The 18,891-nt window shown below is 30.6% G+C and overlaps 1 protein-coding gene across 1 annotated transcript; it reads left to right on the forward strand.

Annotated features, from left to right (window-relative positions):
• The first annotated feature begins 14,464 nt into the window (after positions 1-14,464).
• On the forward strand, positions 14,465-16,151 carry LOC122507064. Its single transcript, XM_043619575.1, has 3 exons — positions 14,465-14,619; positions 15,052-15,289; positions 15,441-16,151. The coding sequence occupies exons 1-3, from the start codon at positions 14,465-14,467 to the stop codon at positions 16,149-16,151; spliced, it is 1,104 nt and encodes a 367-aa protein (XP_043475510.1).
• The last annotated feature ends 2,740 nt before the right edge of the window (positions 16,152-18,891 follow it).

Raw genomic sequence — 18,891 nt, forward strand, 5'->3', positions numbered from 1 at the left:
TGTATTGTTGTTACGAATAATAATTATAGTTTTCTATTCAATCTTGTGCCTTTATCTTCGACATTCACCTGCACTTCGTATACGAGGAAAAGTAAAAATGTACATCTGAATAAATATTCCACTGGAAGCTAGTGAAAAGTTTACAATAGAATCGTAATAAAAGTATCTACCGGAACTTTCATTGAGATTTCAGTGGAAAATTCATTGAGGCGGATATTTAAGTAAAATATTTTTTGTCCTACCTGCACGGAAAGGATGTCATTTCGGGCACTTAAGGCGGGCGCAAAGTAACACATTACGCCCGAGAGTGGGGGAAGTGGGTGGTAATAGTATATTGTGTGACAAGGGCGGAAAGTTGTCAATTCCTGACCGAGTTCGAAATTTGCCGCACGAGCGAAGCGAGGGCGGCAATCGTACAAGGTCAGAATTGACATTTCCGCCCGAGTTGCACACGATATTTTTTTGTCCAAATGCGCGATAAACAAGACGCAACCGTAAATTCAAAAATGAATATGCACTAATTATTAAATGTGTATGAAACATTTTTATTAAGCCTAAGGCGAGTCCGAATATTTTTGATAAATTTAACAATAAAATTTTACTTAGAAATCGACTCCGTTTTGATTTGAAGTAATAGAAAGTGATAATATAATAATTAGTAGTATTTATTTAATACTGCTAAAGCAGCGGGCGGAAAAGTAGTTTTTCCGCCCGCTGTTTGTAGTCGGGCGGCAAAAGCTTACTTTCCGCCCGCTATGCATGCACGGAAAGTCGAGTTTATCGCGCATGTAGGACAAAAAGTATTTTGCGCCTGCCTGTATGACGTCAGCGGGCGGTAAAGTATTTTCCGCCCGCTTCACCTACCTCCGAGCGGGCGGAAAAGAATTTTGCGCCTGCTTGTTAATTATTCGATTTTCTTTATTAAAATGCGACATTTTCGACTTTCTTTTTATGTTGAGCATAGAACTGCAATCATTTTCAACTTGTTTTATTTTGTCTAAAAAAATTATTAGACGTTTGGTTTTGTTCCCATTTCGTTTATCAAAATTGTCAATTTTAAAAGTTCTTGTTTTAGTTTTGTTTAATTATTAATTACTATTAATTACTATGTTTCCAAAATACATTGTTTTTTTATTTCTATTTTAAAACTTCTATCATTATAGACTTCATTCGATATAATGTTTATATAGAGCTTAATTTTTAACTAATATAAGCGTTTAATCGTGCGTGCCCTCAATGACATACTTTCCATGCAGATATGACAAAAAATTATGTTCGCACCATGGTCGCAAAGGTGATTTCGCCATCGTCGCAATCACCTATTTTGCGCCCTTGTTACAAAAATAACTATTGTGCAACACCTGTAAGGAAAGTAATACTTTGCATGCCTGTAAAGTAGGCGCAAAACAGTACTTTGCTGCACTAGTGCGGCAAAGTTCTTAAACTTTTAGGTTTTTTTGGTGATATACATAGGTACTTGTTTTCTATTGTAGAATACCTGTTTTTTACAGTAATATACGCGTAGAAAACCACGTATATTACGTGCGGTAACATACGTTCCAAACCCTGCTAAACAGTACGTATGTTGGCGTCAACTAGCGTTTCCAAACAGCTTTTTTTATCTAAACCAAAAGGTGTTGCACAAAGTACTGTGTGCAACACGTACGAAAAAAGATTTTCCGACTTCGTGCAAATTGCTGCCCTCGCTTCGCTCGGGACAGCAAACTTTGCACTCGTCGGAAAACAGCTTCTTTCTGTACTTGTTGCACAATATACTATTTTTGTATAATAAACGAGTGTTTAGATTCTTGACTTTGCAAACAAATTATATAAATTAACAATTTTTGAAATATGATTTGATAAAAAATTATAATAATATTATCATTGATACATACATTACGGTGGGTTTGAATTAAGTTTAACCCAAAGATGCTTGCGTATCAAAATTTCTTTCTGATTTCTTTTTCAGGATGGCCCATGATATTTTTGAGACCAAAAAGAAAAAAATCGCTTAGGCCGTTTTTGAAAAAATCATTTTTTCGATTTTTTTAAAATATCAATTAACTTTTTCTCTAAGAAAGTAAATAATAATAACGTTATTATAGGTTTTTCATCAATTCAATTAACATACGTAAACGGTCCCTAGGTGCTGAATATATGCATCAATTAGAACCCTGTAAAAAATCTAAAAACAGCTGAAAAATCCAAAAAAATTAAAGTTTTATTTTTTGTGAAATAACTTGCTTCCTGTAAATCTAAAAATACAACTACTTATGGGTAAATTAAAGTGGACATGATTTTGAGAATATCCAAAAAAAGTAGGTGTTTTTAGCTTAATTAGAACCATAGTTATAACCGTCTGAAAATTATTACCCTTTTTCTTTTTATTTCTATAACATTACTTACATTTTAAATATATTTGGTATTACGATATTATATTAATTAATCATTGGTACTTAAAATTAAAAAAAAAGAATATCGATATTATTTTAAATGAGAATCTTATAACAAGCGTCATATGTGTCATTTCTGATTTTCATAATAATGTAAAAAATGTTAATAATGTCATAAACACACAAAAACGCATACACTGAAAAAAATATTCTTAATTTTAAAATATATGGGCAATTCCACGCAAGATTTACCTATGACCTTGAGAATTCGGTTAAACATATTTTTTTCTCAATCTATATGGAAAAAAAAGAAATACGTGTTTTTTTATTTTTGTTTAATCGCCCAAATTTTCGAGTTATGAATTTTCGAAATTTTGGATTTGTAACTGTAGACATATTTTCAGTAGCTTATAAGTCTGAAAATATTGAGTTTAGAAAAAACTTGTCAAGGAATAAAAGTTTCAGTTTTCTTTTAACTTTTAAGAAATGTAAAAAAAAATTTTTTTTAATTTTTTATTAAAAAAAAATTTTTTTTTTATAAACAAATTAATTTTTTTTAACTTTGGACCCTTTTTTTAAATTTATTTATACCCTATAATATACAGAAGATTTTCAAAAAGTTTTGGAGTGGGCCGACGCGTTTAATGAGTTGTACAAAATTTTCAAAAATCACGTGCAAGGTGCTCGCGTTCTACGAAACGCCTCACAATGGAATTTTTTTACAATTTACTTCTCAGAAAATGTCTACAGACTAAAATTTTTAATCGATTCGAGTGTTTTTTGTTTTAAATAAAAGGAGAACAATTTCTTAAGATATCTCTCCATGCAAACCTAAGAATCTTCAATTGTTTATAATTTTTTTTAAAAACAAAAAGTTAACAAATTAATTGTGTAGTTTCCTTTAAAAATGAAAGATTATTTTCTTATTTTGCTACTACACATGTCCTTAATCAGATTCAATTAATATAATTTACGACCACCAAATAAATAGTAAAACATAAAATAATTTATCTAAACTGTTATAAACAATATTAGTTAACAAACAGTTAACTTTGGTTCCTCTCCATAAAAATCTTTGTTCTTTCATATTCATATTGTACTTTAGGTTCATTTAATGAATATGTTACGGTCATTGTCGATTATTGGGCATTGTCGACAATGCCCGGGCACAATCGACAATGCCCACAGTCACTGGACATTGTGCCCACGGCTGTTAAAGCATTTTAGTACTATTCATTTACTTTGTAACTAATGTTTGAAATTAATAGATTCTTTATTATCATATTTATTATAACTACCAGGCATAGATAAGTCCAAATTTGAGTCTTGGCGGGATGTAGAAGGAACTTGAAAGTCGTCTGTGGCATTCGGAGTATCTGTGACTGTGTTTAGAAATGTGATTACTTTGAACAGTGCTTTCAATATTCGGAAACTCTAAATTTGTTTCTGTTGTTACAGGTGTGTCAGTCACACTTGTTGTGATTTCATTATCCGCATTTTCCGCGCAAATCCTTTCGATGTCTTCCTCAGTATTTATATTATTAATTTCTGATTCAGGAATTCCAATTGATAAAAGTCCGACTTGTGCAGAGCAACCAAACATCGCCTCAAAAGGCGAACGACCTATTCCTATTAAAAATAAATTTATAATTTATAATTATAATTTTTTATTATTTTAGTAAAAATAAATTTATTATTTTAGTAAAAATAAATTTATTATTTTAGTAAAAATAAATTTATTATTTTAGTAAAAATAAATTTATTATTTTAGTAAAAATAAATTTATTATTTTAGTAAAAATAAATTTATTATTTTAGTAAAAATAAATTTATTATTTTAGTAAAAATAATTATTATTTAGTAAAATAAATTTATTATTTTAGTAAAAATGAATTTATTATTTTAGTAAAAATGAATTTATTATTTTAGTAAAAATGAATTTATAATTTTAGTAAAAATAAATTTATTATTTTAGTAAAAATGAATTTATTATTTTAGTAAAAATGAATTTATAATTTTAGTAAAAATGAATTTATAATTTTAGTAAAAATAAATTTATTATTTTAGTAAAAATAAATTTTTTACCTGAGTGAAGCGATCGATTTTTACGGAATTGAACGATATCTAAGGCGTTGGGCCAATCCTTTGAATTGTTCTCTTCCATCCACGCAGACAAAATTTCCTCTATGTCCCTATTAGCCCTTTCTACTGATCCTTGAGACTGACTATGGCGTGGTTTACCATGTACAATCTTTACTTCACTCCACATCTTGTGAAGTTCTGTAATGACAGAATTCACAAATTCCCTTCCATTATCGGAGTGAAGTATTGCAGGTGCACCAAAAAGGGTATAGATTTTCATTAAATTGAAGGAAATTTCTTCTGCTCTTTTGGATTTAAGCGGACGCAAGTTCACAAATTTGGTTAAGTGGTCTTGGTAAACCATAATGAATTTGAACCCATTGTGCTCTTGCGACTGCATGTCGATTAGGTCTAGCTGTGCCCTGGAGTTGTAAGCGGAATGCAAAATAGGTTTTGAAACTAAGCCTCTCTTTTTATTCGAACTTTTTTTTTGGCACACGACGCATAATTTTAAGAACTCCATAATGCACTCTCTTGTCACGTTGCAGTATAGTTTTTTGCACTCATATTCCATTCTGTTTCTGCCTCCATGTCCAATCGAAGAATGTGTGTTCCAAAGAACTTCAAATAAATCTTCATTTTTAATATAATAAATAATTTTGTCATTACCACTATTTATAGGTTTCATTAATTTCTGTTGATCATTTACAGAAATTATGTCAAAGCGTCGTAAAAACCTACATTCATTTGATGTCTTCTTTTCTTTTACTTTTAAACTTTCCACTTTTTTAACACACTCTTCATATTCAACGGAAGAAATAAATGCACTATTATCGTTGCATTTTTTAGAAATTAATTCATTTAAAATTTCATTAAACCGTATTTGATTGGAAATATCCATGATAATCAATATTAAATTCGCGACGATAATTAACGACAGATAGTTTCAAAGTAATCGAAATTATTTGTCTTTATACTACAGAGAGTAAGAAGCTGTCGAAATTTGATTGCAGTACAATAGATGTAAATTTTGTATACGTTATTGTTGTGTGATTAGCTTTGTATATATCATGACGTATGAAGCTATTATATAAAATTTTCGACATTGCCCAAGTTGGACCGGGCAATGTCGACATTGCCCGGAAAGTTAAACGATATGAATATTTTTAGACATTGACCGGGCAATGTCCAGTGCCTGTGGGCATTGTCGACAATGCCCAATAATCGACAATGACCGTAACAAATACATCTCCCTTTCGTTAAAAAACAATTTTTAATTGTTATAAACAATAATAGCCCCTAACAATAATACCAATAATAACAACAATAATACCCCTTTTTATGGTATTTTATGGTTTTTTACATTTTTCTCGGAAAATAATAGATTGTAGCAAATAATGATGAGAACATAAAATGTGTATTTTGGTGAGTTCTATAACTTTTGTTTAAAAAATTTTTAAAAATTTTTCGTTTTTTACGAATTATACGCAAAAAAACCACAATTTATGGTTTTTTTATGGTCTTCACCATAAAGATGAAATTTGCGCTAAATTTCATTATCATTTTCGTAATCAGCGCATCAAAATACGTTGGTATACCAATTTTTATTGAAATCGGAGGTCCCCCTTATTCGGAAGTATATCCTATTTAGAAAAACTAAAAAAACGGTTTTTCACGTACAAAAAAAAAAATGTTGTGGATATATAATGACATCTTTTTATTGAAATAGGAAGTTTTAAAAATTAATAAGCTTGTGATTAATTTCGCTTAGAGTGTCAACTTCAATATTCCTATGTGATAAAGAATTTTAAATCTTACATAAATTTATTATAAACAATTTGTGTTGTGAATATCATGTGTATACAGTGAGTGCGGCATCATTGAACCACCCGAAAAAGCAAGGAATTTTTAATTTTAAGAGTGGTAAAGTTGTCTGCTTTACTTATTAGTAAGAAAACTACTCGAAGACATGCTTTCATCACAATTGTGAACGAGATAAACTGAAACTGTCACTTTTGCTACTTAACCTGACACCGAAATATATTAATCTCCTATATTAACAAATAATAACTATTTAACAACAATTTTCTATTTTTTTGAGTGGAAAATAAGGTTTTTGCAATGTGTAAGTGGAAATATTATTTTCGAAGTAAATTGTAGTGTTTTATTACAGGTGGTTCAATGTAGACACACATTCTTCAAAATAAGAAAAGGGTAACTGATTAGAGAAAAATTAAATTTCATTATTTAATCATAATAATTTGTATTTATAACGTGTGCATTAACTGAAGGAGTACTTCAGTTTTATTGTTATACAAAAACCTGATCAAAATTTGTAAAATTTAATTAGTTCTTGGACTTTATAAAAAACCTGGTTCAATGTAGCCTACTCTCCCCTCATATATTCTTAAATTAAGAATATTTTTTTTAGTGTAATGTAAATAAGCAACAAATTTGCTTGTTGTGCTTTGGTAAAACAAAGAGAATTTTTCCGGTGATTAGACAAGGTAAACTGGAAATTATGGTAATAGTATTCCCGTGTTACTTACGATATTTTTTATTCCTAATGCACAAAAGTGTCGATTTCAGATAGCAGACGACAAGGAATAAAAGTCAGTCACTTGTTCGACTTATATGAAAATGGCGGCCGTTTTCTCCCTTGGGCAAAAATAACGCATGGGATCAACGGTTATGTTTGCACATGGTAGAAAATGGACGCCATTTTCATATGGTCGAACAAATGAGTGACTTTACTCTCTGTCGTCAGCTATCTAAAAGCGCCATTTTTGTGCATGTGGGATAAAAAAAATTTTCATTATGCATTTTTGCGTGAGTTTCCGACATTATTAATTTTTTTACATTATTATGAAAATCACAGATGACATATATGACGCTTGTAATGAGATTATCATTTCAAAGTAATTTTCATTTTTCTTAAATTTTCAGTGCCAGTGATTAAAAAAAAATAAATAAAAAAATTAAAAATAAATTTAATTTAATTTTTTTTTTAATTAAAATTAATACAACATCGTTATACCAAAGAAATTAAAAATGTAACGTTATAGAAATAAAAAGAAAATAATTTATAGTTGATAAATTTTTTATACTCTAATAGTCATAACGTCGACAGTTTTTAAGATAAACCATTGAATTTTTGCAATTTACAAATATTTTCATAAGCTTTAATTTTTGTGAGGATCTTTAACGGGTTAAAATGCAATGGAAGGGAATAATTTTTAAAACAACCAACTTTCAAACGGGTTTTTTTAGATTTTTTACAGCGTTTTAGTTGATGCATACATATATTCAGCATCTAGGGACCGTTTACTTATGTTAATTGAATAAATTAAAACCTTATAATAACCTTACTATTATTTCTTTTTTAGAGAAAAAGTTAATTGGTATTTTCAAAATATCAAAAAATGAGTTTTTTCAAAAACGGCCCAAGCGATTTTTTTCATTTTGGGCTCAAAATTATCAGGGGACATCCTAGAAAAGAAATTAGAAAGAAATTTAGATACGCAAGCATCTTTGGGTTGAAGTTCACTCAAACCCACCGCGACATGGGTGGTTCATTGAACTTTTTAAGAAAGTTCATGATTGTAACATATGCAAACGATGAAGTTGACTTATTTTCTTAAAATTAAAATTTTTGTTTTCATTTCAAGAACACTTTGCTTCCTCATTATAGCTATTTTTTGAAAATTTATATTTTTTAAAATGTTAACGACATTTCTTTTTTGGGACGTCTAGAGTTTAAAAATACATAGGCGATTTAATGCGTTTTTGAAGCATCTATATGTGTTTACTTTTTTTTCTTTATTTTTTTATATCCGTTTGCTATTTTATCTTTCGACTTTTTAAACTTCTTAAAAATTTTTTTCATTATTGTTGTGCTGTAAATTCCGCTTAGACTATAAAATAGTTTTAATCATTTTTTTAACTACGGACGCAGGAAAACCGCAGAGAGAAGAAGAAGGTTTCTTTCGAAATCATCAATTCGCACTTTTTAATTTTTCAACGCATAATTTCGCATAATAATCAGTTTTTCAGGGCATAATCCAGTAATTTTCAGCGTCATAAAATACTGTCCTTAGATTCATTATTGTTAATAATATTGTTACGCCGTGACTGAACTTTAAAATAAAAAATATATTTAAGGTATTTGTCGCGCGACTGGTCACTCTCAAAAGTTTGTATCCGTTGACTGTACTTATGAAACGATTATGAATGCGAGTTTCCGAAAAACTTTTGCGGACGTACAGTTTGACACACAGATGTTCTCAATGTATATTCATAACCTCTCGCATGAAAAACGATCGTGGCAACGTCGCAAGTTTGGCGTATAGCCGTCTTTAAAATTTCGCGCCAAAAGTAGCAGACAAGCTGCAGTATTTAACAAGCGCTATTGCCACGTTTACGAATTCACCTGTCATTTACAATAAATGTTAAAATAAGTTTTCAAGTTTGATGTTAAATATCTTTTAAACAAGACAGTGAAAAATTTTCATTTTTTTTATAAAAGTTCATTTTTGTTCAATAGATAAAACTTTAGTTTTTCTAAAAAATCTGACGATTAGTATAAGTGCAAAAATTAAAAATCTGTGGTTTTCATATGGTTTTCCTATACCTTACATGTTAAAAATCAAAACTTTGATTTCATTTTTTGAGACTGACAGACGGTCAATTTTATTTTAATAGGCCTTATTTTGTAGATAAATATCCAAAGAATAATTATGTGAAATTTAAAAAAAATCTGACGAAAACGAATTTACGCGACAAATACCTTAAATACTCATGTGTATCAATAAAATTTGAGAAAAAACTCTATATTCAATAATAGTAATACATTTTTTTAATTATTATTTAATATTTCAGTATAAAAAATATTTAGTTATAAATCATAGATACGAAGGAGGGTAAAATATTAAATTTTATTACTTTGTTTAAAGGAAAAATTCAGGAACATCAAGAAATATTCGTAGCATACTCCTGGATTATATTGCTGGTATAATCCACAAAAATATTGCGTTTAATTTCACTGGTATATACCTGGAATGTTCTAGAGGAATATACTCAGTATATTCCAGAGGAATATTTCCGGTATATTCCACAGAAATATTTATACCATATTTTATGAAAGTATTAAATATGACAATGGAATATATCTGGTATATTCCATTGGAATGTTACAAACGTGGGACATTAAAATGTTCCTGGAATAGAGTAGGAACATTCTGTTAAAATATTCCCAATGTTCCAATGGAATATTCCAGGAATAGGAATGGAACATTCAGTGCTATTGGGGGTGTGAGGCAGTTTAACTTAGTAAGAAAAAAACCAAGTTAAAGTTTTTTTTTTATTCGAGGGGCGCCCTCGACCTCCACTCGTGTCACAAAAATCACCGTAAAGAATTGGCTGCCTTTATCCTCTTGTTGCTTAATATACTATTTATGCACATTATTTTATTTCCACTGACCAATTAAACACTTCCAACACTTTTGCCAAAAAGCAATCACCTTTGCGTCCTGGTTGCGAACATAATTTTTTGTCCTAACTGCATGAAAAATATGGCGTTGAGGGCACGAGCGAAGCGGGCGCAAAAGTACAGCAAGCGGGCGTAATAGTATATTGTGTGGCAAGGGCGGAAAGTTGTCAATTCCTGACCGAGATCGAAATTTGACGCACGAGCGAAGCGAGGGTGGCAATCGTACGAGGTCAGAATTGACATTTCTGCCCAAGTTGCACACAATATTTTTTGTCCAGTTGCGCGATAAACAAGACGCATCCGTAAATTCAAAAATGAATATGCACTAATTATTGAATGTGTATGAAACATTTTTATTAAGCTTAAGGCTTAATAAAACTAATTTTTGAATAAGTTAAATAATATATCGTAATATTTAACATTTTAATTACAAATAATAATAATCTTAATAATAACATATTAAATAGTGACGTGTTAAAATAACATCAGAATAACAATAATAAGTTAATAAGTTCGTTAGTAACTAAATTAGTTATTTAGTTAATAATCGTTGACTCCGTTTTGATTTGGAGTAATAGAAAGTGATAATATAATAATTAATTAAGGAAGATTTCGACTATATCAGCAATTAGTGACATCTATTAGACGTCAATTGAACTCTTTGGTTTAGAGTCAGGTGTTATTCTTAAGACAATTATTCCGATATGGTTGTCGGTAAATAATTATATTTTTGAATTTAATTTTTGATCTGAAAAAATAAGCTGCGTGAACGACTGCACTGTGCATCTGTGAGGACTCGAACCCCAGTTAATAGCTGCCTTTCGCGGGACTAACGCCTACCAATGCACCATACCAACACAGCCTGGACGTTCACGTTTCTTATAATCTCAGATCAAGCCCATACACTAGTCGAAGAGCTGTATAGTTAATGTAGGAAATTATTTGCTGATGAAGAATTTTAATTAAGGAAGATTTCGACTATATCAGCAATTAGTGACATCTATTAGACGTCAATTGAACTCTTTGGTTTAGAGTCAGGTGTTATTCTTAAGACAATTATTCCGATATGGTTGTCGGTAAATAATTATATTTTTGAATTTAATTTTTGATCTGAAAAAATAAGCTGCGTGAACGACTGCACTGTGCATCTGTGAGGACTCGAACCCCAGTTAATAGCTGCCTTTCGCGGGACTAACGCCTACCAATGCACCATGCCAACACAGCCTGGACGTGCACGTTTCTTATAATCTCAGATCAAGCCCATACACTAGTCGAAGAGCTGTATATTTAATGTAGGAAATTATTTGCTGATGAAGAATTTTAATTAAGGAAGATTTCGACAATATCAGCAATTAGTGACATCTATTAGACGTCAATTGAACTCTTTGGTTTAGAGTCAGGTGTTATTCTTAAGACAATTATTCCGATATGGTTGTCGGTAAATAATTATAGATGTTTAGAGTAATTAAATTACTCTAATTTTCTAATTTTCAATAAATGAACCGGCGTGGCGACAGGTTATAAGGTTGACGTTGTTGCTCTTTTCTGGGATGGTTAATGTTTTACCGTTAAAACAAAACTAACATGCCTATTCTAGTTTTCTTATTTACATTGACGAGTTCTATTTTCAAGAGATTCCTCTTATGGGCTATCTCTTTCTCCCCCATCCCTAGGTTCTCTGTAGGGGACCAAGAGTTTTATAGGGAACCTACCTAGTGATCTACCTTCATTTGTCGCGATTTCGTATACGGAAGGTCCTAAAATTCGTATTACTGTAAACGGTCCCTGGTTTTTACCACCGAACGCTCGTGTGATTTTCTTGCTAGCGGATGAAGTTACTTGTTTCTTGCACATGACTTTATCTCCTACTTGGAATACTACGTTTCGACGTCTTTTGTCATAGTGAATTTTCTGTCTGTCAAAAGCGCTGTCCATTTGTAGCGAGACGAGGTCTTGTAACTCTTTTAGTTTCTCTATTCGCTCTAACCATTCGTCTTCGTTTGTCGCTTCGAATTCTGTCGGTTCTTCCGTTCTGTACCGTAAATTATTATACGGCCTAGGTTCCCTTCCCGTATTTAGAAATGCCGGGCTTACACCAGTACTACCGTGTACTGCTGTATTATACGCAAATCTAAGGTCTTTTAGGTATACGTCCCATTTGGTGTGATTTTTGGAAACGTACGCTGAAATCATTGTTTTAATTACTCGGTTTACCCGTTCTACCGGATCGGATTGCGGGTGGTATACTGGAGTAAACGCGTGTTTGATTCCGTACGCTTCGGTTAACCCTTCGAACGCTTGATTTACATATTCTGTACCGTTATCCGAAACTAATACTTGGGGGGCTCCCCATCGGTTGAGAATAAAGTCCTTGAAAGCTTTAATTATCGTTTCCGCGTTCGCTTTGCGCATCGGGGCTAATTCTATCCAACGAGTGTATAAGTCTTCGAAAATTACTAAATATTGAAATCCTAGTGACCTTTTAGGCCATGGGCCCATAACATCTGTCGCGACTACTGACCATGGTGTTTGTATTACCCTTTTTCCCATGAGTCCTGCCGCGGGTCTTTGATCGGGTTTGATCTTCTGACAAGTGTCGCATGTTCCTACCCATTCTTTGATATCGCGGTACATACCTGGCCAGTAATACTGTACAGATACTCGTCTGTACGTTTTTTCTATCCCAAGGTGACCTGCTTGGGGTTCGCAATGTGTCTCGTTAAACACTTCTTTTCTCTGTTCTTTAGGAATGACTAATTTCCACGCGTCGAGGTCGTCGATTACCGAATCAATTAGCGGGTTTGGGCGATAACGATAAAGTTTACCGTCGGTTACCTTCCATCCGTGGAATTTTCTCGGAGTTTCATTCACTTCCTTCACACGTTGGCAATACCATGCATCTTCCACCGGTTCCATAGCGGCTATCGGTAGCGCCATCTCCTCTTCATACATTCTCGATAGTGCATCAGGAACCAAGTGTTCTAAACCTTTGCGATACACTACGTCGAAATCGTATTCTAGGAGATCTAACGCCCACCGGGCCAACCGTCCAGTCGGATTATGCAAGTTGTGGAGCCAGCGTAGTGAACTGTGATCGGTAATGACCGTGAAATGAAACCCTTCGAGGTAATGGCGGAACTTCTTTACCACCCAAATTACCGCGAGGCATTCTTTTTCGGTGACCAAGTATTTCCGTTCGGCTGCTGTTAACGTTCTGCTCGCGTAAGCTATTGCTCGATTTTGCCCTTCTTGTACTTGGGTAAGAACTACACCAATACCGAAATCGCTCGCGTCGGTGTGTAGTTCGAATGGTAACGTAAAGTCGGGGTATGTCAGAGTTGGAGCTGTCACGAGTTGTTCCTTAAGGCGCTTGTATACCTCCCCGTTTTTGAGTATATTCAGAAACGTGAAACAGTTTTCTAAGTTGAAATGAGTTTTCTAACTAGGAGAACGTGATAGAAAATTCATGTATGGCGGGATGGTTTGAAAATCTATTATTGATAATTGCAATTAGTGAAATATATAAAGTTTTAGAGAAGAAATAAATTTGCATTATAAAATAAAATAATGTAATTAAATTTTTTTGTTAATTTGTTTTGTTAAAAAGTGAAAATAGTGCAAGAGAAATGTGATAAAGTGTTTGCAGTTGTGATGAAGGTGATGTTTTCAGGAAAGGTAATGCGTACCACACGTTTTCTCGTCGAGGAGTCTATTACTATTGTATTTATTAATTAGTTTATTTACTAAGTAATTACTATACTAATTACTATTTATTAAGTGTACAATGGAAACGTCAGAAATTGAGGTAATATATTTTTTATTAAATTTATTAATCGTCTCAATATTATTCACAGGATATATTTAACAAATGCGTGCATTATTTGTTGTTTATGATATTGACACTTGTTGATTTTATTTTTTGAAACTTCTTTATATATATATATAAATTTATTTGTCACTGAAATTGTGTAGTAAAATTATTAAATATTTTCATTTCAATTTGCAGATACTCTAAAATATTCTTAAAATTATGAGAAAAATTTGGCAAATGGGCATCATTAAACTTTACTTATTTCTTATAGATTCACGCTTTTCACTTTATTGTAACAAAATTTACCATTGTTTAATCAATTTTGTTTATTAATAGTAAGAATTCTTTTTAAATACAATTGAATTACTTTACTTTGTACTGAAACCATTTGTCTAGAAACAAATTTTAATAATAAAAATAAAAATATAACAGTAACAAAAGCATAACAAATTTAATAATACTAATTTATAGGTTGTTAAGAGTAAATTGGCTTTTTTGCTCTTAAGTCGAAAGTTATACCTAGAAAGAAATAAGAGAAATCGACGGTATAGAGTACATCCTCTTTGGCTACAACGTTCTGTGTTTGGTATGTTGATAAAGAAAATACAATTTATATTAATGTATTGTATCTACGAATAAAATATATGATTGTCTTAATGTTTCAGGTGCGCACAATGCGTTAGTAAGAGAAATGGCCATGTATGATCCAGTGATGTTTCGTAACCATCTTCGAATGTCAGTTTCTGCATTCGAAACTTTACTATTGAAAGTCGGATCTCAATTGCAAAAGTGTCCTACTAGAACCGATATAATTAAACCATCCGAGAAATTAATTGTTACTTTGAGGTAATTTTTCTGCGCATAATTCTAATAATTCCTTGCAGACAGTGGGACATGGAATTTCTTTAGGATTGTCTATATCCGTTTGAAAGATATCTTATAACCTAAGGATATAAGATATCTTTAGAACGTCCTTTTGAACGAACAAAAACTTCCTCAGGATATCTTAAGGACATCGTATAGACATAGCATGTCCCTTTGCCCACTGTTTATTATTTAAAAAATATTGCAAAAACGCTCAAATTAGTTTTTCCGTCTTATTTTGATGAAAATTTTCAAAAACAATACTAAAACATAACGAATATGTCTTGTAATAAAAAGTAAACCGACTTTTGATTCTATTATGAGAATGTAAAGTAAATAGAGTTTTTATTCTTCAATATTGTAATCATTAGGCAAATTCATAATATTTTTTATTAATTTCTTATCTTGTTTTAGATATCTTGCTACAGGTGAGTCTTTCACATCTCTGTCACGTCAATTCCGAATGGGAATAAAAACTATACAAGTTTTTATTCCTGAAACATTAATGATTCTGTGGACAACATTGCAACCTGAAGTACTTGTTTTACCAAACGCTACAGGTGATTGGATGGAGACAATTAATGATTTTAAAGAAAAATGGCAGTTCCCTAACTGTTACGGAGCTATGGATGGAAAACATGTTTTAATGCAGGTAATTAAAATAGTGAATAAGCTACAGTTTGCTAAATCACAATAATAATGCATAATTTATTTACTATAATTTAAATATTTTAAATTTTTACAATGCATGATTTTTAAATATTTTGAAATTATTTTTATTGAGTAATTTTAAACTTTTTCAGGGACAACCTGATACTGGATCGGATTACTACAACTACAAACACTTCCACAGCATTGTTCTTCTAGCAATGTGCAATGCCAACTACATGTTCACAATGGTGGATGTTGGAGGTAAAGGTCGTCAAAGTGATGGAGGTGTTTTTAAAAATTCTACATTTTTCCAAGCACTCAGAGAAAATCGGTTGAATATACCACCTCCAATGCCTCTATATGCTGATGGTCCTAATATGCCACTAGTCTTCATTGCTGACGCTGCGTTTGAGAATGATTTACATTGTTTAACACCGTACAAAGGAGCGACGACTGGAAATCTGTCAATCGACAAAAATATTTTTAATTACAGACTAAGTAGAGCTCGTCGAACAATTGAGAATGCATTTGGTATTTTAGTTGCGGTTTGGAGAATCTTCCGTACACCAATCATGGCTAATTTGAGTGTGGTAAAATTGATTGTACTGGCAACAGTGTGTTTGCACAATTTTATAATAAAAGAAGAGAAAAAGTTACCACAAGACATGCGACATTATTGTCCCGTAAATATCGACGAACAAATCAGTAGTGAAATTGACAATAGTGCTTTGCAGCCTTTAGTTATACCTCAATCGGCGGCTGCTAAAAAGAATTTGGCTAAAAATATAAAAAATCATTTTAAAGATTATTTTATGGGTCCAGGGAAAGTGTCATGGCAGGAAAGAGCTGTTTACGAAGAGTAATCAGTTTGTTCTGGTAATGATTTTTTATGTGATAACATGTTATGAAAATACGTTTTTAATGTCTGTCTCTTAGTTTCATGATTGTCGGCTTAAATTGTAACTTTAGGATGTATGAAGGAAATTGATCAATCGTTGAATGATGTAATAATTTGTACTACATTAAAAGTCAATAAGTATAGTAAAAGAGACATAACAAAACTATTCTCATAGAGATGATGGGTATTCTAAAATTGATTTTAAAATGAAACTCTTGAAAAAATTCTTATAAAGTTTTCATCTTCAAAACATGTAAATAAATAAATATATATATACAGTCAACTCTCGATAAGACAAACTCGAAGGGAGACCGAAAAGTTTGAGTTATCAAATGTTAATAATGCTTATAAGGAATAAACGGGACCCAAGAATTACTTTGACTTACCGAAAAATTTTAGTTATCGCGCTTTGTCTTATCGAGAGTTGACTGTATATATACTAATGGCTAGGAGTGATAATTGAAAAAATACGGAGTTAGTCTCTTTTTAATTCGCGATGAAATTTCAAATAATAGTTGAATACAGAAAAAAATTTTACGAAATAAATAAATTTATACAAAAAGTTTTTATTATTATAATTTTACTTGTACTAGTTGTTTGAATTGTTTAAAATAAAGTATTTTAAAATAGATTTAGAGGGTTCACTTTTAAAATAAAATCATTCTTTTTTCTTTCAAATTTTGTATTGAAAACGGGAAACGTCAATATTCCTTCTCATTAAACATACGATATTCTTACCATCTTTTTTATAACATAGAGTATCAAAACAATACTTTTTTATAAACACATATAATTTTTAATGTATTTAACTTTTTAAATAGGACACATAAATATTATCTCTCATTAAACATACAGAAATATTACTATCTATTTTATAACATAGAGTATCAAAATAATACTTTTTTTCTCACAAACACATCCAATTTTTAATGTGTTTTTTAACAACAATTCTGAAGTTTAACAGTCTGTAGAGTTATACGTATGAAATAAATATTTTAAATATTAGATTAAACATTTTTGAGGTGGATGTATTTAAGATAATCAGTCATGTCTTTTAAGACTTAGATTATGTTAATCACATATTTTTCTTAAAGTATTTTGCTTATAAAAATATTATTCCTCATAATTGCTTGCAGCATTTCGCAGAATTTCTAAAATTTTAATTTGGACACTCATTCTTTGGTAATTAGTTTCTAATTTCTCTATTTCTTTTCCGATTGATAATCCAAACTGCTCGTAACTACTAAAAGTTTGGCCTTGTTTCGATGAAGTTATAGTATCAATGCACTTTAAAATTTTTGCATCGAATGGCGTAGCCCTTTTTCTAGTACCTGCAAAAATACATAATTATTCAAAATTCAATTTTGTCAAAACCATAGTTCCTCATAATTCATCTTTTTCCAAATTCATATTTTATTACAGTAATACTTTCACTAATTTTTAGAAAAAATAATTTTTTGAACAATTTCAATATTCAATCAATTTCTAGAATAATTTTAATTAACAATTTAAAAATTGATCATTTTCCCCCAAATTTTAATAATTAAAAATTTTACTTCAAAATAATCTTAGTGTAACTATTTTTCGTAGATATTTTTTTTATTGTTTATAACATTTTCCATTAAAATTTTGTAAAAATTTATTTTGAAATTCAAATTCTTCAAAATTTTATTTTTAAACATTTTTAATTTAATACTTCAATATCAATTATATGTAGTATTATATTATTTACAAAGTTTCAAATACGTAACTAAATTTTTTTTAAATTATACATTTAAAGAATTTAATTATCTTAAAGAAATTATTGAAAATTGGTTTTGAATGTTTTATTTAAGTAAAGTTATTTTTCACACTATAAATATCAAAATAAGTTGTATTTTATACCAAAAAATTGGTGTTTTATTAAATTTTTTGGAAGAAAATTAATAAAAGTCCAAAGAGTCATTTAAATAAAATAAAATTTTTGGCAAATGTTTAATATTATAAAATTTATAAAAGTTTCTTATTAATTATGAAAAACTAAAATAGTAATCTGTCATACCTGCTACTTGCAATTTTCCTCTTCCATCGAATCCCAAATCCTTTAATGCGCTTTCCGTGTTATTGTTACTGGCATTATCGGATGTGTTGGGTTGCGAAGCTTGTGGAACGTTGCTGATTGTCCTAAAATGAATAAAATAAATAATATTAAGAAATTAAATATAAATAAGATTAATATGCATTTAACTTTTGAATATGCAATTTTAATACTTGTTAACGTTTTTAGAGATAGTTTTTTTGGAATTATATGACAGCTACCCATTCAAGACTTTATTACGTAGGTCATACATTATTTTTTAGCGTAGCAAATATGTAGTGCTAAATTTACTTAACATGTCATTTCACATGTGAAATGATTTGTTGATTAATCGACAATTGTTTCGTGAAAAATTCTTCGAAAATTCAAAGTGATATAGATTTGAAAATTAGAAATTTTCTTACGATGCAGGTTCAATGATGCCTTTCATAAAGGAAAATGAATCTTCGAAAACCCAATACTTTTGTGCACGTTGGGCAGAACCACTTGGTACATAGGCTTTTCTTTTCATATACACATCTTTTAATGATTGAAATTTTTTAATCATGAAGTCTCTGCTCCATCCTACAAAATATATAAAATTAGCGACAGAAAATTACCTTTGAGTAATTAGTTGCAGCTCAAATAC

The sequence above is a fragment of the Leptopilina heterotoma genome, unplaced genomic scaffold, assembly GCF_015476425.1.
Source record: "Leptopilina heterotoma isolate Lh14 unplaced genomic scaffold, ASM1547642v1 Lhet_444, whole genome shotgun sequence".
NCBI lineage: Eukaryota > Metazoa > Arthropoda > Insecta > Hymenoptera > Figitidae > Leptopilina > Leptopilina heterotoma.